The sequence below is a fragment of the Arvicola amphibius genome, chromosome 10, assembly GCF_903992535.2.
Source record: "Arvicola amphibius chromosome 10, mArvAmp1.2, whole genome shotgun sequence".
Lineage (NCBI taxonomy): Eukaryota > Metazoa > Chordata > Mammalia > Rodentia > Cricetidae > Arvicola > Arvicola amphibius.
The window spans coordinates 70,168,849-70,194,394 of NC_052056.1; the positions used below are offsets into that span (position 1 = coordinate 70,168,849).

At 44.9% G+C, this 25,546-nt stretch overlaps 1 protein-coding gene across 4 annotated transcripts in view; it reads right to left on the minus strand.

Moving 5' to 3' along the window:
* Nucleotides 1–21,393: 21,393 nt before the first annotated feature.
* The window catches only part of St6gal1 (ST6 beta-galactoside alpha-2,6-sialyltransferase 1), a 49,341-nt gene continuing 45,188 nt past the window's right edge, over nucleotides 21,394–25,546 (minus strand). For all 4 annotated transcript variants that reach the window (XM_038344623.2, XM_038344624.2, XM_038344621.2 and 1 more), the window contains one exon: nucleotides 21,394–24,285. In XM_038344623.2, the coding sequence (XP_038200551.1) occupies nucleotides 24,044–24,285 (242 nt within the window). In that variant the 3' untranslated portion in view covers nucleotides 21,394–24,043. The remainder of the gene's footprint in view (nucleotides 24,286–25,546) is intronic.

The window sequence follows — 25,546 nt, forward strand, 5'->3', positions numbered from 1 at the left end:
TTGCAAGGGGAAAAGTTCAAGTAACATAAAAAGGTAGACTCATTAGAATCACACCTGACTTTTCAAGGTAGATTCTAAAAGCCAGAAGGAAATGGACAGATGTTCTACAAACTCTAAGAGACCACATGTGCCAGCCCAGACTACGGTACCCAGCAAACTTTAAATCATAATAGATTGTGATGTGGGATTCTCCTCTGTATGCTGTGAATATGTTTTATTACCACTGGCTAATAAAGAAGATGCTTTGGCCTATGGCAGAGCAGAATATAGCAAGGCGGGAAATCCATGCAGAGATAGAGGAGGAAAGAAGGCAGAATCAGGCAGACACCATGTAGTTGCCCAAAAAGCAAGAGGTAACAAACCATGAGCCTCGTGGTAAAATATAAAATAATAGAAATGGGCTAACTTAAGGTGTAGGAGTTAGTTAACAAGAAGCCTGAGTTAACAGGCCAAAGAGTATGTAATTAATATTAAGACTCAGATTGGTTATTTCATAAGTAGCTGTGGGAGCTGTTGAGCAGGACCCAGTGAGTGGAGAGAAACCGGTCCAGGGGGACCAGCAGAATGGAGAATACTTGTGGCTACAACTCTTTGTAGCTACAAAGATGGTAAAAGAAAAACACTCCACAGTAAAATGAAAATAATTTTAGAAGTATCTATCTACAAAACCAGCTCTACAGAAAGTACTAGAAAAAAATTCAATCAGAAAAGGTTAACTACCCCAGAGAAAACACTAGAAATAAATAACTCCAGAAGCAGAAAATCAAAAAGGGGGCATACCACCACAACAAAATAACAGGAATCAGCAAATACTGTTCATTGGTAACTCTCAACATTAACAGTCTCAATTCCCAATAAGAAGCTACAGACTAACAGACTGGATTTGAAAACAGGATCTATCCTTCTGCTGTATCCAAGAAATACACCTTAACATCTAGGATAGTTATTATCCCAAGGTGAAAGGATGGAAAAAAGATATTCCTAGCAAACAGACCTAAGAAGCCAGCCAGTGTGACCGCTTTAACATCTGACAAAATAGATGTCAAGTCAAAACTAATAAGAAAAGATAGGGAAGGAAAGTGCATACTTATCAAATGAAAAATCCATCAAGAAGATAGTGCATTCCTAAACATCTATGTACCAAACACAAGGGCACCCACATTTGTAAAGGAAACACTACAGCTAAAGTCACATATTGACCTTCACAGAGGGCTAGTGGGAGACTTCAATACCCGATCTCACCAGGAGACAAGTCATCCAGATGAGAAAGAAACAGAGAAATGATAGACTAACATCATAAACCAAATGGACATAAACCAATAGCTAACTGACATCAAAAAACCAAATGGACCTAGCAGATATTTATAGGACATTTCAGTCAAACACAAAAGGATATACCTTGTTCTCAACGCCTCATGGAACTTTTTCTAAAACTGATCACATACTCAGAAAATGTAAGACTAAACAGCTATAAGAAAATTTGAGATGACACTTGCATTGTGTCAGCCCACCACAGATTAAAGCTGGATGTCAACAACAGAAAGCCTACAAACTCATGGAAACTGAAAAACACACTACTGAGTGAAAAGTGAGTCAAGACAGAAATTAGGAAAGAAATTACTTCCTAGAATTGAGTGAAAATGAAAAAACAGCATACCAAAACTTATGGGACACACGGTGGCTCCAAGAAGCAACTTCATAGCACTTGTTGGACCTATATGAAAAAAATGGAGGTCTCATATTAATAACTTAACATCACACCTGAAAACTCTAGAAAGAAAGAAAGAGAGAGAGAGAGAGAGAAAGAAAGAAAGAAAGAAAAAAAGAATACCCCAAAAAAGAGTGCACAGCAGAAAATAATCAAAATTGGGACTGAAATCAATAAAATTTTATTTCAAAGCTATAATACAAACAGCATGGTATTGGCATAAGACAGATATATTGATTAATGTAATCAAATTGAAAGTTCACACATCTATGGACATGTGTTTTTTTTTTAATTTAAAAAAGGACCAGCAATAAATAGAAAAAAAAAGAAAGCATCTTCAACAAATGGTGCTGGTCAAACTGGATGGCTGCATCTAAAAAAATCCAGATAGATCCATATTTACTACCCTCCAAAAACCTTAACTCCAAATGAATCAAAGACGTCAACATAAGGCCAGAGAGACACCCTGAATCCAACAGCAGAGAGAAATGGGGATGGTCTTGAACTCTGACATAGAAAAGCCTCCCAGACGGAACACTGATAGAATAGGCACTGTCTTACAGTTTCCATTGCTGTGAGAGATGCCATGACCACAGCAACTCTTACAAGAAAAACATTTCATTGGGGCTGACTTACAGGTTTAGCCTATTGTCATCATGGTAAGAAGCATAGCGATGTGTGGGGAGACAGTTCTAAAGAAGGAGCTGGGAGTTCTATATCTGGATTGGCAGCAGCAGGAAAAGAAAGAGTCACTGGGCCTGGCTTGGACATTTAAAACCCCAAAGCCCAGTCTCGGTGACATACTTCCTCCAACAAGGCCACACCTAATCCAACAAGACTACGTGTCCTAATCCTTTCAGTTAACACCACTCCCTATGTGTCTATGGGGACATTTTCATTCCAAGCACCACAGCACCCAACAGCCCAGGGATGCCCTCCTTCCCACAGTAAGCTGAGCTCTCCCACATCAACCATCAATGAAGAATCTAAGCCATGGGTTTGCCCGCAGGCCAATCAGATGGGGGCACTTTCTTAACCAAGGTTTCTCCCTTTCAAATGATTCCAGTTTGAATCAAATTGACACACAACCCGCCAGCACAACTGGCCCCTCATTAACACACACATCACTGTTCAGCTAGAACCTTTCCTTTCTTGTCCTTTCCTTTGTCCCTGAAATGACTTGTCAATATTAATGTCACAATATAAAATATTCCAACTTTTAAAAGTCCCACAGTCTACAACTTCAAATACTTTAAAAGTTCAATCTCATAAAACATCCAAGGTCTCTTTAAAGTTTCTATAAAATACCCAATTTCTCTGAGACACCCTGTCTTTATAAATTTCCAAAGTATCTTAACTGTGCTCCTGTTTTGTTTTTTTTTTAAGTTACTTTCTTATTTCAAGAAGAAAGAACCAGGACACAGACACAATCACAAAAACCAAACTCCAACTGTGTAAATAATTCAGCATCCAACGGGGCACATAGATTTGGACAGTCGCATTTTTCTCTCTGCCATTCAGAGCACATGTATCTTGTCTCCTAGGCTCCGGCCAGCCTGACTCCACAGCTGTTGCTGTCCCTGGTGGTCATCCCAAGGCACTGGCATCTCCAAAATGTTGGCATCTCTATTGACTGAGAGCGTCTCCTGGTCTCTCTTAGGGACTCTGACCCTGCCATGTGGTGTCAGGCCTCAGCTTCTCTCCATGACCCCTTCAGTCCTGAAGGGTCTGAGGTGCTGAGGTTTGACTTTCACCAGTGGTCTCTCCTGGCCTCTCTCAATGCCAAGCTTTGGCTGTTCTCCACGACTCGTTTGTGCCTACAAAACAAATACCACCTGGGAGACTCTTATCCATTCCCAAGTTCAGCTGTCATCATGAGATGCAGCCTTGGTCTTCTCTGGACCAGAGTTTCTGGGAAAACATTCTCCCAGAAGATTTCATCTCTGTGGAGCTGGTTTCTTCTTAGCCATCTCTAATTTCTCAGCTCCAGCTAACCAACACTAATTGTCCCAGCAAAGCAAAAGTTTTGTTTTAGTGGTTCTGGCTTCCTGTTATCACAGCTAAGTCATCGGTCCCAGCTGACCAGAGCCACAGAGTCTTAATTCAAAACATTTAATGAGCCTGATAATGTGTTTAAGGGACTCTCAAAACTTCTCTCTGAAACTTTGCAAGCCAGGCCTCCACCATCTGCCTTGCTCTTGGCAGACTTACTTCCCAAGTTCCCACAGAATGGCCGCCTGAACTCTAAGCCTTCTCTGAATTTTCCAGCCCAAAGGCCTCTCCAAAACACATGGCCAGCTCTGTCACAGCTGTACCCCACAACCTGGTGCCAATATCTGACTTTGTTGGGGTTTCTATTGATGTGATAAAACACCATGCTCACGAATGATGTCTTTAAGTTTGTACTAAACATCATGAGTATCCTTTTCCCTGTGCTCATCATCCCTAAAGCCTACATCGAAAGGGTAGATTAAAGACAGTTGAAAACCCCTGCCAGGACTGTATCACATAATCCCCCCCTTTGACGGCCAGCTAAGAGCTCAGAATGAGAGACCATCAGGAAGGTTAGGAAATATGAACCTGTAATATGATGAAAAACTGCCACCTCTCCATTATTAATTTCTTCCTTACAGTAATACTTATTTTCCTCAGGGAAACTGCTGTTGGTCCAGTCTGTAATTCTAGGTACTTCTCATTAGAGTATCTTGGGTCTGAGGATGTAGTTCAGTGGAAACACTAGCCTAACATGTGAGGTTCTGGTTCCTATCCCTAGTAAAACACACACACACACACACACACACCTATCTCATAATCAAGGCCTGTATAATCATGGCAGTCCATTTTTCCAGCTGCCGCGCTTGGATGGGAAACAGGTATTAATCATGCCAGATACTCTCTGCAATTTTATATGAGTCCCCAAGGGACAGGCTTTCAACTGTTTCCAAATTATGGAGGTTATAAAGGTAGGAGGCTGCCATATACTTTGAGAAACACCGAGGTCAGTGATATTCTTCATGGCATCTTAAGGGCACAAAAACAAAAGAAAAAATGGACAATGGGATTACATAAAACTAAATAGTTTGGGCAAAAAAAGACAGTGTAAAAACAACCTACAAATGGGAAGAAATGTCTGCCAGCGATCATCTCACAAAGGATTAAACTCAGATACATAGAGACCTCAAAAGATTTCCTAATAAGTAGTTATATAATTTTACAATGTGGACTTGATCGGAACAGATACTTGTAAAAAACAAATAAATACCAATGGCCAACAGACATGAAAAACATGTCCACTGTCATTAGCCACCAGGGAGCTGCAAACTCTAACTCGATACCAACTCACCCTAGTCACAATGGCTTCATCAAGAAAAGAACAGAGAACAAACAATTCTCCATTGTCTGTAGAGTTCCTTTCAAGAACTCCTGCTACAGATGTGTTGTCTTACTCTGGGCTTTCATTGCTGGGGAGAGACACTATGACCACAGCAACTCTTACAAAGACTACATTTCACTGGGGTGGCTTGTTTAGAATTTCAGAGGTTCGGTCCTTTATCATCATGGCAGGGAGCATGGCATGTTGCGGGAAGCCACTTGATTTGTTCCCGGCTGCTCAGCCCTGAAATAACCACACAGAAGCTGTATTAATTAAAACACTGCTTAGCCCATTAACTCTAACTTCTTATTGGCTAACTCATATCTTAATTTAACCCATTTCTAGTAATCTGTGCATCACCACAAGGTCGTGGTCTACCAGCAAAGTTTTAGCATGTCTGTCTCCAGCAGCTCCATAGTTTTTCTGACTCTACCCTTCTTCCTCCCAGCATTCAGCTTAGTTTTCCCTGTATAGCTCTGTTCTGCCCTATCAACAGGCCAAGGCAGTTTTCTTCATTCATTAATGGTAATCACAGCACACATCAATGGCAGTGTGCAGGAAGACATGATGCTGGAGTAGCTGAGAAGCCTACATCTTGCAGGAACAGGAAGTTTACTGAGACACTTGTTGGTAGCCGCAGTATAGGAAACCTAAAGCCCCGCCCCCATGGTGACACACTTCCTGCTCCAACAAAGCCGCACCTCCTAGTAGTGCTACTCCCTATGAGATTATAGGGCCCAATTACATTCAAACTTCCACATGTGTCTTTGACTCTCTTCCATGTCAGTTATTTTATCCATGACTTTTTTTCATGATATTATTTCATTAAATTCTCTTGGTGTTTGCTCATCCTTTTTTAATATACTTTTATTGACTCTGTGGATCTCACATCATGCATTCCCATCCCACTTATCTCCCTATCCCCTCACATCAACCTCTGCCCTTGCAGCACCCCCCCCCCCAAATTCAGAATTAAAAAAAAACTAAACAAAATAAACAGAACAAAAATAGGATAAGAATCTTGTCATGGAAGCTGTAGTGTGTCCTGTCATGTCACATGGTTTACCCTTTAGTTCATTCATCTTTGCTTGTAAGTGTTCACTGCCATGAGTCATCACTGGTCTGGCTCAAGGCCTCCGGCTTCTGCTACACCACCGTAATTGGCTCTCACTGGGACTCCTCTTGGATATCCTGTTGTTGTCCCGTGTCGTGGAGATCCTGCTGTTTTGGATCTATAGGTAGGTTTGTCTCCTTCACAGGCTCCAACAATTCATAGATTTGGAGGGTGTTGGGGTGGACCAACTCATAGCCCTGGGCTGGTCAGCTCACTAGCTTTTCCCCATTGTCACCACCCAGGCAGACTCTCCAACACTGCCTTAGCTAGCTTACCAAATGCAGCCTGCAGCAAAGAGCGGGGCCAGTTCTCCTGCTCTCGGGTCCTCAGATTCGGGACACCCACACTCATGGTAACAGGGCCAGCTCTCCTGTTTTGCCCAGGTGAGGTGCAGGGCCTCTCTCCCAATTGCTATAGGGGGGATGTGGGTTGTGGGGTGGGGGAATGTGGGTTGCAGAGTGAGGCGATCAGCTCTCCTACTTTCATGCCATCAGGGCTGGCTCACCTTGGTGTCAGCTCTAGTGTGCTATGCAAACGGGATGCAGAGAACTCATCTTTGTTACTCTTTACTAAGATTTCACAGGACTATTCTCCCACGGGAAACTACAGTGTGTTGAACGATGACCTCTGTCCAAAGAAAAAAAATAACAAGTCTATGAACAGGACCCATTTTGTAGGTCTTGAAATAAGATTACCCTAGGTCAGTGGTTCTCGACCTATAGGTTGCAACCTCTTTGGGGGTCAAATGACCTTTCACAGGGGTCTCCTAAGACCATCTGGATATCAGACATTTACATTATAATTCAAAATAGTAGCAAAATTACAGTTATGAAGTAGCAATGAAAAGAATTTTATTGTTGGGGGTCAACACAGCATGAGGAACTATATTAAAGGGTCTCAGCATTAGGAAGGTTGAGAACCACTACCCTAGGTGATCTTGGTAAGCCCTAATTCCAACAGTAGGCGCTCACAAAAAATAGAAGGACAAATGGATAGGAGAGGATCAGACAGGGAAATGAACACTCCAGAATGTAAATATTGGGAAGAGCATCTGACTAGAATCCCAACAACACAACAAATATCCCTGCAAATACGATTAATATTTTAAAATCTTCCACATAGCAGAAGGCGCTCTCAGCAGTATGAGCAGACAGCCTACTGAATGGAAGAAAACCTTTGCTATACTTCAGCCAAAAAGATTATTATCTAGAATATATAAAGAACTGCAAAAAAATAAACACCAAGCACCCTAAAACCACCTACCAATAAATGGGCCAATGATTCTCTTGAGAAGAAATACAAATGGCCAAAAATATTTTAAGAACTGATCAATATTCTTAAAATGAGAATGAAAACTAACTTTGAGATCATACCTCACTCAAGGCAGGAAGGCGATCGTCAAGAAAACCCATGCCAGCAAATGCCCACGATGACGTGGAGAAAGAGGAATCCTTCCTGCTGATGGCACTGTAAACTGGTGTGGCCGCTTTGGAACCCAGTATGGAAGTTTCTCTGAAAACTGAAAACAGAACTACAGCTACATCACCCTGCTATTCCCATCCAGGACGTGCACCCAAAGAGCTTTGCATCCTGCCTCAGAGGTACTTGTTTGTACACCATGTTTATTGCTGTTCTCTTCACAACTATGAGGAACTGGAACCAGCCTAGATGTCCATTAACAGATTAGCGGGTTATGAAACTATGGTGTGTGCACGCGCGCGCGCGCGCGCACACACACACACACACACACACACACACACTAGAAATTTATTAATAAATTTTCAAGAAAGTAGGTGAAACTGGAAAAACATTGTATTAAAAGAAAATTTAGGTTCAGAAGGACCATTGCCTCCATTAACTCTCACATATGGATCCTAACATATAATTTTTATATGTGCGGTTATGAGATGGGTATGGACAGAGGTCGGGAAACTAGAAGGGGGGAGAAGCTCTACGAGAGAAGGTTGAGGATTGTACTAATACACGTGATATGAATGTGGGAGGGGAAACTGGCCAGATGGGGATGGAGACATGGGCAGGAGCAGGTGTGGGAGATTGACCAATACTAGGCATATAGAAAAAAAAAATCCAAAAAGAAACTTGCTACTTTGAATACTAGTTCAAAAATGAAGAATAAGCTGTGCACATTATAAATAACAAAAATAAATAATAAATAAATAAAAAGAAAATTCAGTAGTCATACCACACTTCAATTATTTTTAATTATTTTAATTTTTAATTTACTGTGTGTTGTTTTAGTGTATGTACATGACTGTGTGTGTATGCGTGTGTTTATGTGTGTGTGTAAGACCAAAAGTATCTTCATTGATCATTCTCCACATTAGTGCTTGAGACAGAGTCTTTCTGTCCACACTGCTAATGGTTCCTTTTGCTGTTCAGAACATCCTATTTGCATGATTAGAAGCATGTGCCACTATGCACAGCTTTTTAGACATGGATCTGACCCAGGTCCTGTGCTTCCATGGCAAGCACTTCCCTGACTGAGCCATCTCGTCACCCTTTATAATGTTCTTTTTGACACTGCAAATGTATATGTACCCACAATTACAACCGCACACTATTTTTTTTGGTCACAGTATCAGCATATAACTGTCATAAGTTCTTTAATAGTCTGTGGGCTCTCGCTCCTAAATCTACAAGTTAAGTATAAGCTCAGCCATCTTTCAAGACCTAATGCGTTTGCCATTCTAACAGCATGTGAGGAAGGTTTGTGCCACGGGCTTAAGCTCCTTCTCCCTTCCCAGCTGTAGACCTGCAGTGTTCCAGGAATCTCACCTGAAAACCCACCGAGAGCAAAAAGACACGTCCCAACCCTTTGTGTGCCCCAGTGGCTCCTGGTCTTATCTTTTTGTTCACGACTCCATCCAGAGCCGCTCTGGCACCACCCCACTGCAGTTATTGAAAAGAGGCTTAGAGATGTGTGTGTGTGTGTGGGGGGGGTGTTTGTTCTTTTAATTTAGCTTTTAATTTTAGAAGATTTTTCTTTTTTATTTTCATCCTGACTTCAAGCAGCATTCTTAATTTCATTCTATTTCCCCTAAATCATTTATTATTTAATTTCTGATTAAAAGTAGCTTCCTGTATTTCCAAATATGTGTTTGAAGTTACTTGATTCAAGCCTTGTTTGCTTTCCTGGCTTCATATACTTATTTTGTCTCTGTTCCTTGCTTGGGGTGCATTGAGTTGCCGGCTCCTTCTGGTCTTGCAATGACTTATTTTCTACCCAATTCTTTGTGGAGCTGGAATGAGTTACAGTATTCTTGGATTAGTGGTGCCCTCTTCTGTCAACACGGCGAACAGTGATTTGTAATGATTATGTTTTGGATGTTATCCTCTATGTGAATCCAAATCTGGGAAATACTGAATCATGCAAAGCTCCAATCCACTGTGGTCAAAATCACTACTCAAACAATAGACTTTGTAGTGATAGGGGCATTGGTAGGGATGGAAGGGAGAGAAGAAGCCAGGGGAAAGGTGACCAGAATACATTATATAAGGTATGAAATGGTCAAAGAATACAATTATTCAACAAAAAAGTTACTGTCATTTCCCACTTATGGAATGTGTACCTCTTACCCCTCAAACTCATGCTCAGTGGGTCTAAAGCCCTATTCCCTAGAAGATATAATAATTCCATCTGAAGATACATCAAGAATCACAGTAAACATCAAGCTTGGTAGTTAAGTGGTTACTACCTGTAGACCAAGAGATGCAGACAGCCACACCAATAGTCAGTGACTCTCAGCATCATAGCATAGAGCTGTGCTGCATAACAAAAGCGGGAAGAAGTGTGTTTAGGGATCAGACAGTTCGCTGGGAACTTCTCATGGCTAACATCAAGTATAAATGGGTGACTACAGCAGCCATGGGCTGGAAAAACATGGCAACCACAGCGTCAGAACTCCCCGTTCTAACACCATCAGATCCACCACTAGTAGCTAAGGACAAGGAGAAGTCTGAAATAGGCATGGGGGGGGGGTAACAGAGGAGGAAATGACAATTAAATACCAATCAAAGATCAACTGTAATGGTGAGGTCCATGGTTTACACTAGTAACGTAATCCTTGTAAGTGTCTCTTCTCAATCTTTACCCAACCAGAATTTTGGAAAGCTGTACAAAAGTCGAATGGACTGAGGATGGGGAGAAACCAACTTGTGTGGGAGATACAAGACAAACCAGCGAACCACCACAGGACCCTTGGTGTGTCTCCAGACCCTCACACTACTCCGTCTTCAGTTCTGTGTATCCACACTGCAACTCTGCATGTCTGACTTAAGATAGTAACAGGATTGATCTGTAGGCATAGGAACTTGTGATGGTTGATCTTGGTGGTCAAGTCAATTGGATCTGGAGACAACTAGGAGATGGGCTTCTGGGAGGACCTGTGAAGGTTACTCTGAAAAGGATCAACTGAAGGGGCAGACCCCCATTCAGAGTGGGCAATGCGGTGGTCCAGGTATAAAGAGATCAGAAAGGAAAGTGACGTTGCCTGCTTATCTGCCTTCACTTTTTCCTAGTGAGTGAGTCCATCCTACCGTAGCCACCGTCCTCCGCTAGCATCAGCACCAAGCATCTTTGGCCTGCCAGTATTGACTGAAGACCAGCGTCTCTCCAGGAATCCTTCAGGCCTTCAGTGCCAGACTGGGACTGCTAAGGTCTCCAGCCTGTAAATTGAGCAGCTCCTGGATTCTCAGTGTCTCCAGCACACTGCTAGCCATTGTTGGACTGCCCAGTCCACATTATGTAAGCCAGCCCAATAATCGCCCCTGTAATGTATTGATCCTGTTTCTCTAGACAGCCCTGACAAACACAGAACATCATAGGCCTGTCCCATCACTGGATTGCCGTACCCAAAGTACCTGGGGATTTCACACCTCCACAAACACAAGGGTCCTTGTGCCAGTTACTGGCTGACAAGGATTCAAAACCTGTTTCCTTGCTTCTGGACAGGTTAAGGTACAATTTCCACTCCTGTATTCTCCTTAGGCTCAGGTTAAGACTGGAATCTCATCTGAGGGTGCCCCTTTGCTAGCAATTTGGGTCTCTATCAGGCATCCAATTCTTTTGTTGTTGGTGGGGGATGTTGGGGGGATTTTGTTTTGTTTTGTTTTTTTGAGATAGGGTTTCTCTGTGTAACAATGCTAGCTATTCTGGAACTCATTCTGTAGGCCAGGCTGGCCTAGAACTCACACAGATCCGCCTGCAAGTGCTGGGATTAAAGCCATGCACCACCACACCCAGCATGCACCCAATTCTTATTGATCCCTTTGCATAGGTGCCCAACCTTTTTGCCTTGAGGCATGACATTCTAATCTACAAATGTACTGGGACACATTAATAACTTTCCTGGGACATGTACAGTCCAACAGGCTGCAGGTTGGACAAGCTGTTTTGGAGGGTACTTCTTCAATCAGTTGCAACCACCCAGCTCCTTAGTATTGACTTTTGAAAGCACCTAAGATAAATTCCTTTGCTCCACTTGAAATCATCCTATGTCATTCATTTTTCAGGTTTGAGTTGATACTTGAACCTGACTGTGTGAACCTCACTGTACATAGTGTTGGCCATCTGACTATTCTGTGAATGCCTTTGATGTCTAACTAATTGGTCTTTTTGTCTGCCCAATGATGACATTGTCTTCTCATGAAGTTTAATAACTTATGATAAGCTCACCAGCTTCTCAATAGTTGCCGGCAAGTCCCATTTTAGATCCTGTCACGGATGTTGCCACTGATACTTTTGCAATTATCTTGGGGTACCAGGTCTGAGCACAATATATGTAGACTAATATTTGCTGGTTGAATAAACGAATAGACAGAAAGATTCATGGGTGGGTGGATGAATAGGTGAACACATTTAATACTGAAAAATGTTCCATGCCAAAGAGCTAGCTTCACTTCCATGTTTCATAACAGAAAAATGTGGAGTCCTTCTAGATGGCCATCGAAAAATGAGTAGATAATGAAAATATGATATATAGTGGGATAATGGTCCTCCCAGAAGCTATAACTATAGGTTCTTAAACAAAAGACCCAGTGCCATGTGTGGGATAGCTCCCTTGCCTTGCTGGTCAATGGAGCAGAAATCCCCAATACAATGGAAGCCACCAACATTGTTCTTTATGGACCACCAGAATTTAATGGTAAGACTATCACATATTCGGATCACAGAAAGTAGAGAAATCAAGCTGCTACTGACCTGGAAGCGTCCCTCTTTCTAGCTAGCTTTCAGAGTGCTGGAAGGTGTTATATAGGCTACCGTGGAAGATAAGTCATCAGCTGGCTCATCCAGCCACAAATCCTGCGACATATAATGATGAGCCAGCAAGAGACACTCATTGGCATAATAGTGGTCTGAATATTGATGGACAGCCATCGGCTTTCTAAACAGACTTAAGGCCTGTGTTGCATTGGCAAGAAGTCATCCCTGGTACTTCATACTTGACCAAGAGCCTGTATTTGGGGAGATCACAGACCCTAGAGGAGAAACTATGACTACCATTCTGTTCAAAGGACACAGTATTGGAGCACCTTCTAAATACTCACCCTGATGCCCGAAGGTTATTGCAGCTTCCCCCATTAAAGACGCTTCTTTCTGTAGTAAGGGATGGATAATGGAGAATCACAATTGGCTTCCTCATTCCTAAATGAGACATCTGTATCACCCTCCCTTCCCACACAGCTCAGGAAGCACTGAGGAAGAAGGGCAGCAAGGCTGTAAGAGCCAGAGGGAGTGAGGAACTGCTGAGAAACAATGTCCTCCAGATACCGCAGGGCTGATGCACTTAGGAGCTCTCAGCAGCTGTCTCCCTCCCTGCACACGATCGTTGTAGGGAGTAGAGGAAGTCCTGAGTGAGTGCGTGTGTTATTGATACAAACATGGCTATGTCAAGCTCTCCATGCTTCAGAGCCTTGGGAACACCAAAGCCTTCCCCTGGTCCAAGAACAAATGTAGAACACGTGTACAGAAAGCGTGTTCCCCAGCATCCTCCTTCTAGATGCTGACAGAGACCTCGCACCAGGACAGCTAGCCCTTCCTTCTCAGGCTGTACCTAAGTAATGCGCTGAGTACACATTTAGTACATAGTAGGTGGCTTCCATTAGCATGCAACTCACCTGTTGCCAGCTGTTCTGTATGTGTGTCTGTCAGCGTGTGTTGTGTCTCCAGTCCCATGTAACCCCAGTCAGGTTTCCAGAACTACCTCCTGCAAGATGCTGCAGGCCAAGCCAGTCAGCATTCCAGCAGGGTAGTGGAGGGACATAGGAGGCTCCACCTTTAGCTGAGGAGACCTTGGCAGATGGCTGTGGGATGGGGGAGTCTGTTTCCTTGAGGGGTAAGGCAAATTGGTCATGCTTCAGTGAAACGGTCCTACACCTACACATATATGGGAAGCACTAATTGGACTCAGAGGGTTGTAAAAGTTAATGATTTGTTTTTAATTATTTTTAAAATGTTTTATTTTATTATTTTATGTGTATGGGTATTTTGCCTGAATATATGTCTGTGTACCTCGTGCATAAGGGCCCATTGAGGTCAGAGGAGGGCGTTGGGATCACCTGAAGCTGGATTTGGAGACAGGTGTGAGCTGCCATGTGAGTACTGGAATCGAACCTGGGTCCTCTGGAAGAGCATCCAGTTTGTTTAACCATTGAATCATCTCTCCAATCCCCCAATTTTGTTAATATATATTTAAGACATTGAGAGGGGTGGTTCAGTTCAAGAAAAGTTAGAGCAAGAGACAGGGTGGTGGATATTATCTATAAACATCATTTACATGTATGACATTTCCAAAGAACAGAAAAAAGATGTGGTCTATATACACACACTGGAATACTGCGTACTTATAAGAAAGAATGCACTCTTGTTTGCAGCCACATAGATGGAACAGGAAAACACAATGTCAACTGAAATAATCCAGACCCAAAGAGACAAGTGCTGTGTTTATCTCCCATCCATGGTAGATAAAGAAAATTGGCCCGGATATAAGATTAGTCTTAGCTAGAGGCCAGGAAGGGAGGGAATTAGATTAGTTCCATGTGTACTGTATGCATGTACTGAAATACGGACCTGATCCCCATTGATATGTGCCATCCATCAATACTAATCAATTATACAGCCTTTAAAGCTCTAAAGGAAAAGGATGGGAAGGTATCTGGCAGTGGTGCGGATGCCATTATAAGAATTTAAAGTGCACTTCTGACTTTAATTAGAGTTGTAAGTCACTGAGGTAGGCAACAGTAAAGGTTCCCATGTGAGGGCAGATTTGGAAAGCCAGCATAGCTCTTGGGAAGCAGGACTGTTGTTCTTTTAGCTGGTAAATGTGAAATAGGGCAAGCAGCGTGGCTTCTGATGGCATTTACCACTATCTGATAAATGAAGTATTTCTACTGGGGTCAGATTGGTTCCCAAAGCCTGCAACTTGCTTTTCTTTGGCATTGCTTGGGGTGCTGCATCCAAGCTTGGCTGGATTATCTCATTAGAAAAGGGGCTGTGCGGGGGTTCCCTGTGGGCTGTTTTGGCTAGGACTCCTGTTGAATGCCACTTTAGAACATCGCTTCTCCTGGGCAGTATGTTCCGGGAGTCAGGAACTTCATGCTGGCATTGGGGTCCTCAGTACAGCTTTGAAGGTGTTTTTCTGTTGACTCCTTCGACAGAGTCACAAAGTTGCTATAGCCTTTCTCTTAGCCTGGGCTCTTGGGGTTGACCAATATCCTGCCAACTTCTGAGCCATATGCCAGTGCATGAAGACTGCTTCTTTTCCAACAGGCAGCGTAGCCAAGTGGTTTTCAGAGCTTCCTGAAGAATTTCATGTAGCCTTTCCCCACCTGCTTTAAGGCTTTCACAAGCCCCCTTTGGCAAAAGTTTAAAAGGGACCTCTGAGGAGGCACCATTGAGAACCTCTGGCAATGCCAGGCCTTAGGCTTTTACTCCTGGTCCCAATTTATTCTGCTGAGTTGTGGCTTTCCACAGAGCCAAAATATGGCTAGAAACAAAACAAGTCCTCATCACCACAGAGAAGCAGCTTAGACATAACATCCAGGAAGAACTAAAAACTTAAAATTCACTTATTCAAACCAACCACACCAACTTGTGGTCCAGCGCCCACCCCGCATCCTGTCCCCATCCTGACTGACCTATTTGCATGCGAACACAAGGAAACTCTATGCACTTCTCCGTGAGGAGCCATTTTTACTCCCCAAGGTCTTGCTCCTATGGCTGGAAATCCAGTCCTCTCAAATTTTGACTCAAATGGGGCCAAGAGCAAGGCTCTGCAGAGGCTTTGCCTTCGTGGCAGCCATTGTGTTCCTCGGGTTTTGTTTGTTTGTTTTATTAACACTAATGCTAGACACCAGACACTTTTGTTTCTTCTCCATGCTACCATATTCTGTTATTGGTGCTGTTAGACTGGTCATGCCATGCTAGGATTTCAAATCCCACCAGTCTGAAGAATTAGAATTTACAGACCTTCTGTTTGCTCCATTCTCAGGATGGAGAGACCCAATATGACTACCTGTCATCTCCCCACTTCCCATTCTATAGTCTCTTAAAATTGAGCCTGGCGGGTTTGACTCAACTTTGCAGGCCCCTTCTGGGCAAATGGCTAAGTTCCCTACCTATTAGACAAACAGATGCCCAAAGGATCCTTCCTTTCTGTCTCTGCTACAGATCCAAATGGCTGAAAGAACCAATTCCACTGAAGAACACCGCCTGTAACGAAATTATGCACTTCAGTTTCAAACGAAGACATTCAGAGGCCTAACTTTGCTGAAGGAAACACGCTGGTCAGACACCCAAAGCCAGGTAAAATAACAATGATCTTTGAAAACTAGAAGGCCTGGAATCAGGTTCTAGAGACAGCAAATGATTGCCAAGAGGCTTAGCTGTAATCCTAGAACAAAGCTGAAGATATTTATCAGAATCCAAAAGTACATAGTAGGCAAAAAGAAAATGTTTACAGTGCCTGGCATCCAGTCAAAACTTACCAGGCAGACACATAAAGAATAAAGTTATGTTCTTTCCAGGAAAGAGAATACAGCTGGAGATGGTTACCATAAGTGAATTAAACCAATTTCAGGAAGAAAAATATTGTGCTTTTCTCTCATTCTTGGTTCTTAGATTTCATGTAGATACATAAAGTCATGCGTGTATATGTGACCTGGGAGTAGAGGTAAGACCGTCTAGGAGACAAAGGGACTGACAGGGAGGTGGGGGGGGGGGCAGGAAGGAGGTGGAGATATGTAATAAATATACACCTGTAAGAAAATATCCTTCTAGAGCACAGCACCACGCACCATGAACGCACACTATGGAAGTTCCTGGAAGTTAGAATTTATCACATGTGCTGAGAAACCAGAAAATATTTTCCACAACGAGGAGAAAAATCACTTTAAGTTGACTAAAAAAAGACACACTTGATAAAATTTGCAGTCAAAAAATGTTTTTTTTTTAAGTTGCTAAAACTGTGTTTTAAATGTTCAAGAAGCCAAAGAAAAGATGAAATCCTCAGTAGCCCAAATGAAAAGTACTCAACCTAGGACCAACGGTATGTTTGATACTGTGGGGGAAAAAGACGAACGACACAGATTCTACAAACTACCCAGTGAGAAGCGGAAGGAGAGACAAGTGAAAGCAGAAAGAACGACTGGGTGACGGGAGAGCCTGAGGGCGCTGTGCATGTGACTGTCCCACAAGGGGAACGGAGAATTCGAAAATCTTTGAGGAAATGTCTTGGTTACTTTTCAATTGCTATGCTAAGACACCATGACAGAGATAACATATAAAGGAATAGGTTTAATGTAAGCACACCATTGTAGAGTATTAGAGTCCATAACGGAACACTATAGGCATGGCAGCAGGAACAGCTGAGAGCTCACATTTGATCCACAAGCAGGAGACAAGAGAGAGAAGGTGGAGGGAAGAGACATAATGGGAACGGTGTTAAATCTTTTGAAACCCCAGTGACAGTCCTCCTCCAGACAGGCCTCACCGCCTAATCCCAAACAGTACCTCGGGACCAAATATTCAAACATATGAGTCTACGAGGGCCATTCTCCTTCAAACCACCATAGAAGATAATAGCCAAAACCCCCAAACAAGGCAAAGACTCCCGCTTTGACTCAAAGATTAAAATATCCACAAACAAAGGATAAAAGGAGCCATACCATTTTTACTGGGGTGCCTCTCTCCCAAGCTGGTACACTCCCACACACAGACAATTCCTGGGTACCTTGGTTATTACAGGGCGAGGAGAGAATTAGAGGCAGACCTCGGTTCTCTACCATTCTTGGACCCTTTCTGAGTCGCATGGTCTGGCCTCATGGATGCCAAGGCTCAGCTGGAGACAAAGAGTAGGGTGGGCTGGTGGAAACCAGCTTGCCAATCTTGGCAGTTGTTTTGCATTCGTATAGCAGGGAGATTAGCCAGCAGCAACAGCAGCAGCAACAGCAGCAGCAACAGCAGCACACTTTAAGAAGCGGTCAGTGGTCTCCGTGGCTCACACCTGCCTGGCTTCCACATATAGCCTTAATGCTCACCTTGGAACCTCCCAGGCCAGGGATAGATAGGGCCAAGCTGATCTTTATTCACAAAGGGAGCCTCACTAAACTACAGAGCATAGCCTGTAGTTGAAGTCAGCCTCATACTGTAGGTTACAGCCCAGCTCAACTGGGAGAACACAGTAGTGAAGTCCACAATAGCTAGGTTGTGGGCCACCAACTAGCACAGCAGAAACCGAAGGCGAGACCAAACAGTGGAGGCCTACCAGGATCAAAGGGCCCAGTGGAGGCTAGAAGGGGTTGCTGTTTGTTTCAGCGCACAGGTGCTTCTGACAGAACACGAGAGACAGGAAACAGAACACCGCAGAAAGAAATAGTCAAGTTCTAAAAGATAAACTCTGAAGAAATGGAAATGCATGAAACGACCAACAATGAATTTGGAATAGCCGATTTGTTGAAATTTTTTAATCATGTAAGGATACTGAATTGTTATTGAATGGCCTAGTATTTCCATTTTGATCAAAGATGTCCAACTCTGTGCTGAAAAGAAGTGCCAACCATGCTATTTTCTTCTGATTCTGAATCTTAAAGGAAAGACTTTAATTATCTGCCACCGAGAAAAGTGTTAGCTGTAGGCTTCTTCTGAAAAAGCCTTTATTATGTGGGATGTAGTTTTCTGTATCTAATTTGTTGAGAGTTTTCAAAATGAAAGGCTATTTATCTTTAAGAAACATTTTATCCACATCTAATAAAAGGATAACATGTTTTTAATTCACTAGAAATATAAAATTAAAGTGATAGAGATAAGAAAATTAGAGCCCCTAGAAGTACAGAATGCAATAACTGAGCTAAATATTTTAGTAGAAAACATCAGCCACAGACTAGTCAAACAGAAAAAGTATCAGCCGATGTAAGGAGAGAATATTTGAAATTATACATTCAGATACGCGCAAAGAGTGCTGGGAGGTGACTTTGTGGGTGAAGAGCTAGTTGTCTAAGCCTGACTTACAAGTGTTCAATGTCAGAAATTCACATCAAAGGCTGGATTAGGTGGCACATATCTGTAGCCTCAGAATTCCTATAGCGGGACGGGAAGTTCCTGGGCCGGCTAGCCTGGTGTACGTGATGTGGCCTGTACACAAGACAGTCTCTGCCTCCCTGAAGATAGGCAACAAGAGGAAGGAATGATCACACCTGTAATTCCAGCGGCCCACCAGTGGAGGGGGGAGAAAACGAGGGGGAGAGAAAATGGAGGAAAAGAGGAAGACCAGAGGGAAAGAAAGAGAGAAGAGAAAGAGGAACGGAAAAAGAAAGGAGAAATCCTGCTGTGTTTCAAAACAGGCGTCCACCAGGGCTTCCCCATTCCCCACTGACGAGAGTCCCTCTGCTCTCCAGCCTCCTCTTGGAACTTCACCTGCACTGCCGTGTTTGCGCTGCACTTGGCATGCGCACGTGTTTTCTCCGGGGCAGTTATGAATGTGTGCTCAAGAGCACAGCACTGTTGTCCAGGTTACCATTGCTGAAAATAGTTATACCCCAGCCGGGCAGGCCTGTCTTTCCAGACTTCTGCTCCTCGGAGGGCAGAAGCCATGAGATACAGCATTATCTGCCCATGCCAGGCACACAGCTGGTGCCCATGTGCTCACTAGACTGAATCACATTTCTCTGTCCATTGAAACTTGCTTCCCCCTGGGCAGTGATGGCTCACGCCTTTAATCCCAGCACTTGGGAGGTGGAGGCATGGGGAATCTCTGAGTTTGAGGCCAGCCTGGTCTGCAGATTGGGTTCCAGGACAGCCAAGGCTACACAGAGAAACCCTGTCTCGAAAAACAACAGCAACAAAAATTTGTTTGCCAATTAATCCCGAGGAAGACTGAACATGAGCATGTGAGCGTCCTTTCTCCTCTCCTGAACTGATGCCAAGCTCCAGCCTATGGGACTCTTGCCTCCCAAGAGAGGGGACACCCAGCCTAGAGCCATACAGCGCATGGCAGCACATGCTAGACGCCGTGCTGAGAGCCACAACACCTCATGGAGGACAAGGAGCTAAGAATAAGGTAGTGACAGTCCCTGAGACCTGGCAAGCCCTTCCCCTGATTCCTGGCTTTTGGCTAGGGGCCAGATTTCAGTCTGAGTTCAGGGCACTAACAGTTTGTGAGATGACACAGAACATTCTCTAAGACGCTGAGTGCTGGGCTGTCAGTGGAGAGAGCCCTATGGGTGGGGTGGGCACGGAGATCCAGGTAAGCCTCTCTCTCATGGAGGCATGCTTCTTCCTTCCTACAATTAACCAAGGAACTGAGGCCGGAATTTCCACACCCCCAATCATTAACATGTATATCTGAAAAGTAGAAAAATGGGATCCGAGAGAGAGGAAGAAGAGAAAGCAGCCTCCAGACAGAGGGAGACCCACCCGCCAGCTCGCAGCCCAGCGGGATGGTCCTCAGGCACACGGCCACTGGACATTGGGCCAAAGAGAAATATTTTTCTGTAACTTCTGCTTCCAACTCCCATCTAAACAATGCTTCCCTATCATTACGGAGAAGAACGAGGCCAAGGAGCTGACAAAGCCAAATCACTGGATTCAGTGTCAGGGATACACTTCAGCGTTCTCTGACCGACCAGGAGGACTTGGGTGGCTGCTGAGAGGCCTGTCTTCCTGAAGTAGAAGACCCACTGCCTCAGCAGCTATGGCTGTATTCCCCAGAGTCCTGGCTGGATAGCAGGCACCACCCTTGAACGACAGCCTGTGGGTTCTTTCCCATCCCAGCCCAGGAAGCCGCAGCTGGGAGTCACAAAGGCGGGGGGTGTGGAGGGAAGAGGCATTAGGCTTGATTTGTTAAGGGCTATAATGTGTAAAGCACCTCAAAGTGTGTGGCTTTGACAACACAAGTGTATTGTCTCAAACTTCTAGAAGCCAGAACTCCCAGATCGAGGGGAGTCCCTCTGAGGACTGTGGGGGCAGAAATCTGTTCCAGGCGGCTTCCCCAGCTTCTGCCGGGTTTCTGGCAATCTTCGGCATTCCATGGCTTACACATCACCCTGACCTCAGCCTTCATCATTACATGGTGTTTTCTCTGTGCGCGCCTGTCTCTAGATTTCTCGTTTTTTATGAGGACACTAGTCAGACTGGAGGAGGGGCCCACCCTGCTGCTGCATGACCTCATCTTAAATAATTAAATCTGCCTTGATCCATTTCCACAGAGGGCCATTCTAAGTCCTGGGGTTAGGAATTCAATATGAAGGCTTTGAGGAGACGCCCTTCTCTTGTAAGGAGGCGGTTCAGAAAAAAAAGAAATCTTCTCCAAAACCACGGCTCCTCTTCAATATTTTTCTCTGAGCACTCTTGGCGATTCCCTTGAAACGTGACTGCCCTAAGGATGGAAGGGTTCTAGAATCCAGAGCAGGGGTTTCTCCTCCCATTCCAAGCCATCCTCTAAGGTGTAGGGGGAGTGGATGCTGTGCCTAGCAAGAGTGAACAGGGGGGAAAATCAATAAACCATCAACAGTTCCAAGATTCCATCCTTCGCAATACATGCGTAGCCTGTACAGCTTTTCCTGGTGTGGTGAAGGGAGATCAAGGCCAGCGACTCCGGGAGGAAGATGGGTCTTCTTGGGACACAAGCGTGGATGACTGCTCATCCCCTTTAGCAGGTATGAAGAGAAGAGGCAGATTTTTGAAAAAAAAATATTTATTTTAAAATGTGTATGATCTTTGGATAATTTAGAATCAACAGGAATGCAGTTAAAGTCTCTGATACTCTCTCATACCCCGAACCAAGAGCCACAGCAGATCTGATTGGCAGAAGGGTCCTATGACTTAGGATGCACAGATGACTACTAAAGTCAATGCCCAGGGAGACAGAGGCTCTCAAAATCACACATCTTGAAACTGCCTGTCTCAAATATTAAACATATCAGCAAACTTCCACCACCACCCACATCCACGCCATGGTCTACTTTACTCAGGCCTCCACATTTACGGAGCACAGAGAAAGTTTTACAGATGCCAAAATCATATTACACATAAATTAATTTATTCCCTCACATTAAGAACAGTTAAAAAAAACTAGAATCTACCCAGTGTTGTCTCCAACCCCACGTCGACATGTACCTCCTGCTGACAGGATATCAGCCTCCTGGGCACTCCACCCCCGGTCCTCATGAGTTAGAATGGGCATGTGAGAGCAGAACCCCAAGGAAGCCAGGGATGCCCTTGCCTCACCCCACACAGCCGCCAAGCAGCCCAACGCTCCGGTGCACACTCGAGCGGAAACAGACCTGAGGTGCGGACAGCAAGGAGGGGCAGGCTCCTGGGTGTTGCAAATGAGACAGTTGCCTCACAATAGAATGGACTCCATGTTCCTCTTCACTGCCCTGCTCCCTTGCAGCAAGGGACAGCAGGGTACCTACTTCCTATGCACCGTGGACACAGTCCAGCCACAAGCCTTCCTGTGGTCCCCACACGGCCCTGTGAGGTAGGATTGTCACCCCCATTGTACAGATCTGGAAACAAAGGCCCGAGGAAGAGACTTTGTGTGAAGTGGCACAGTGAGTCACTCGGGGTCAACCTGAAAACCCAGGGCCTTTCACTTGAGGGTTCCTACTGTCTGCTTACGTAAGGCAAGGGGTCAGCAGTAAACAGGCGTCTGAGTTCAAGGACCGTGGGTCTGAAGCTCAAACACGGGAGCCCTGTGAGCACACAGGGCCAGGCTTGGGAGGCCAGTGGACTGTGTCTTAGTGACCTTGCTTCATTCACATTCATTTTATTTCATTTGCCATAAACAGGTCACTGAGCCGCTCCACACGGGGGCCTGAGTGGGCCATTGTGGTTCCCCACCAGGTAGACAGGTGTCAGAAAATTGTTGCAAGAGTATGCGTGTCAAACTTCCTGCCCAGAGACCAATGCCACTCCTTTGCTGGGAGCTGGTGGAGCGCAGGACGATCGTCAACCACACACCTCACGCCTAGTGAGAATCAAGTATGATTAAGATGCTAACCTAAAGTCCTGGAAAACGTAGTCCCCACACCCTGAGAGACCTTCCATGGAGGGCCCATGAGGTCAAAGAAGTTGGGGGTCAGGATAATTGTCAAACAGAAAAATGATTCAAAGTAATCCGGGAGGGGGAGACTGCTTTACAGGACAGGAAGGGTGGCAGAAGGTTAGAGAGTCGACATTAAAAAAAAAAAAAAAAAATATATATATATATATATATATATATATATGAGAGAGAGAGAGAGAGAGAGAGAGAGAGAGAGAGAGAGAAAGAGAGCCCCGGTCTTTCTGACTCCCCTGGTGTCCACTGTGGGGCAGCACTCGCTGCCGAAGTGGGTAAGGGGCTTCCTAACAACAATATCTTAGCTCCCATGTCCTAACAGGCCTTAGATAATGAGAACGGGAGAAAGAACAACACAGCTCTTCTGACTCGGGTGACATCTGCTTGTTTGGCATGTGTCCCTTTCCCAATGTCACGGCTCTACGAGAACATGGCAGCTCTGGCTTCTCCTGGGCATAAGGACAGCAGGCCCCTCCTTTCCAAAGCCCAGTGCCCCTGAGCACAGGGAATGTTTGCATTCTAGCTACCTGTTGGGTGTCATCTCTTCTGTTCACCAGTGAACAGGTTGAGGACAGGGACAGGAGGTCTCTGTACCTTTGGTCTCCACATGGAGAGGGAAAAGGGGACACTCGAGAGCCTTTGCTCCGAAGCACCCTGGCTTAAGGATTGGCCTAGCCAGACAGGGTGGCAATAGGACACTGTCCCTAGGGAAGTGCCCTTGGGGACGATTTTGCTTTGGCGTAACTGAGCATGATTCCAGTACCAATGATTTGCTTTCACTTCCCCGAACCACCCTGCATCTGGCACAAACCAAGCCTGGGAGAGTTTCTTAGAGATGTGAAATCACTATCTATGTAGAGATTTCAAGCCACGGGGGCAAGGGTGGGGGTGGGGTATGGGGGGTGATGGTTTGTGAGGGTGACATCATTCAGTTGGGAAAAACAAAGTCTGGTTTTAACAAGCCTGATGAGAAATGTGGCTCTTTCCCCTGCCTGTGTTGAAGGGGAGGAGGGTGCTATCTAGGAGGAATGTGTGTGGCAGGAATCTGAGCTCCTATCCTCTGTGGCTGCAGGGAAGACCAGGTCCGCCTCCTTGCCATCAGGCTGTGGAAGCCCATGAGTTCTTGCCAACAAAATTCCCTAGAGTACAAGAAGCAGGCTCGGGCCTGTTGGGGAAAACAAACAAACAAACCGCTCCTCCAAGCAGGGGTAACCAGGAGACCAGCCATATAAACAGCCTAAGAAGAATCAGAGTGCCCGGCTAGAGACATGTGTTCAACAGTTAATGTTCCGGAAGCCAGACAGCGTGGCTTTCCCAAACAAATAAATGTCTTCATCTGTCCCCTCGTTGAGATGCTTCACCAAGTTCTTCTCAAAGAGGAGCGGGTGGTAGGCGCCCATTGTGCAGGCGCTGTCGAAGAAGCTCTGGTGGTAGTAGCACATGTCGGTCTTACGCTTGGATGGAAGGAACTCATAAATATCTACCTGGTCGCACAATGTCATCATGATCATGATACCTAGAGAAGGAAGCAGAGGCGAGTCATGTCCAGTAACCGGAAGCAACCCAGAACTCTGCCCAGTACCTTGAATTTGGTGAGCAGCCACCCAGCATTTGAGCTATTCCTATGATTCCCAGCCTGGGTTTTTCTGATAAGTCGAGACCAACAGACTGATCTATCTCATAGCTCTGTGTCCCAAGCACCAAGGCTACAGTCTGGTATGTGTAAATCTTCCGCCATTCTATAGGATTGAAGGGCTCCCTTGGTGAAGTTATCGGTGGAGTAAGCTATAGTACGCCAATGGTTAGGAGACAGCCATGAAACAATGCTGACACTTGTGCTCAGCTCTTCCAGTGTGACTACACCCCGCCAAAGCCTCATGGAGAGCAGTTAAGAAGACAGACTCAGAATATCCATAGGACACAGCTCTGAGGACAGAAAACTTCTCCCCTTCACTGGGATGAGACCAGAGGAAAGCAGAGCCAACGACGGTCCACACTGGTACTGTCCAGGGAGGCGGCGCAGTGAGCTGCAAGCTCATCCAGGCACAGGGCCACCCAGACTTGACCCTGACTGGCTGAGTTGTCTTGTGCTGGAAGCCATGTCTCTATGTGTCTCACATCTGCTCCAAGAAGGAGGCCTATGCAATGCTTCTGCTGTGTAGGCTACTGTTAGGGTTCAGTAAGACTGCAACTGAAGGAGCCCTTTTCAGTCACTGGTAATATAGGGCATCTTTAAAATGGAGCAGCTCCCAAATCGGGGGTGAAGCTACAGATTGTGGCAACAGCTCTGTTCTGGAAGAATCATGTGCTGGAAAAAACACTTCTGACCGCCAATGGCTCCTGGCTCAATGAGGAAGAAAAGTTAGCTCTGTGACGGATGTAGGCACTACAGAAGCACCCCTAGAAATGTCAGGAAGGGACACTTCTCCTCAGTAAGGCCTTAGAGCACTGGTGTGGGGTGAAGGGGCAGCGTATATAGGAGGAAGAACAGCCACAGCCGGGACAACACGGTCAACAGCAGGGCAATGGGGTAACAGGAAGTGTGTTCCTCGGCATGTCAACTATGGCTGCTCTAAAGGCTCCAAGGAGAACACAGATGCACCAACATAATAGCTGAAGCAGACGTTAGAGAGTGGATGCCATACTGCAAGGGCCCAAATTTCTTTTCATCTCTGCCCCGAATAGAAAAGTTACTCATTTACCCCAGGAATATTTACCAATGCCAATCCCACAAGGATAAGCAAAACATAGTTAGTGCCACAGTATGGGAAGCAGAC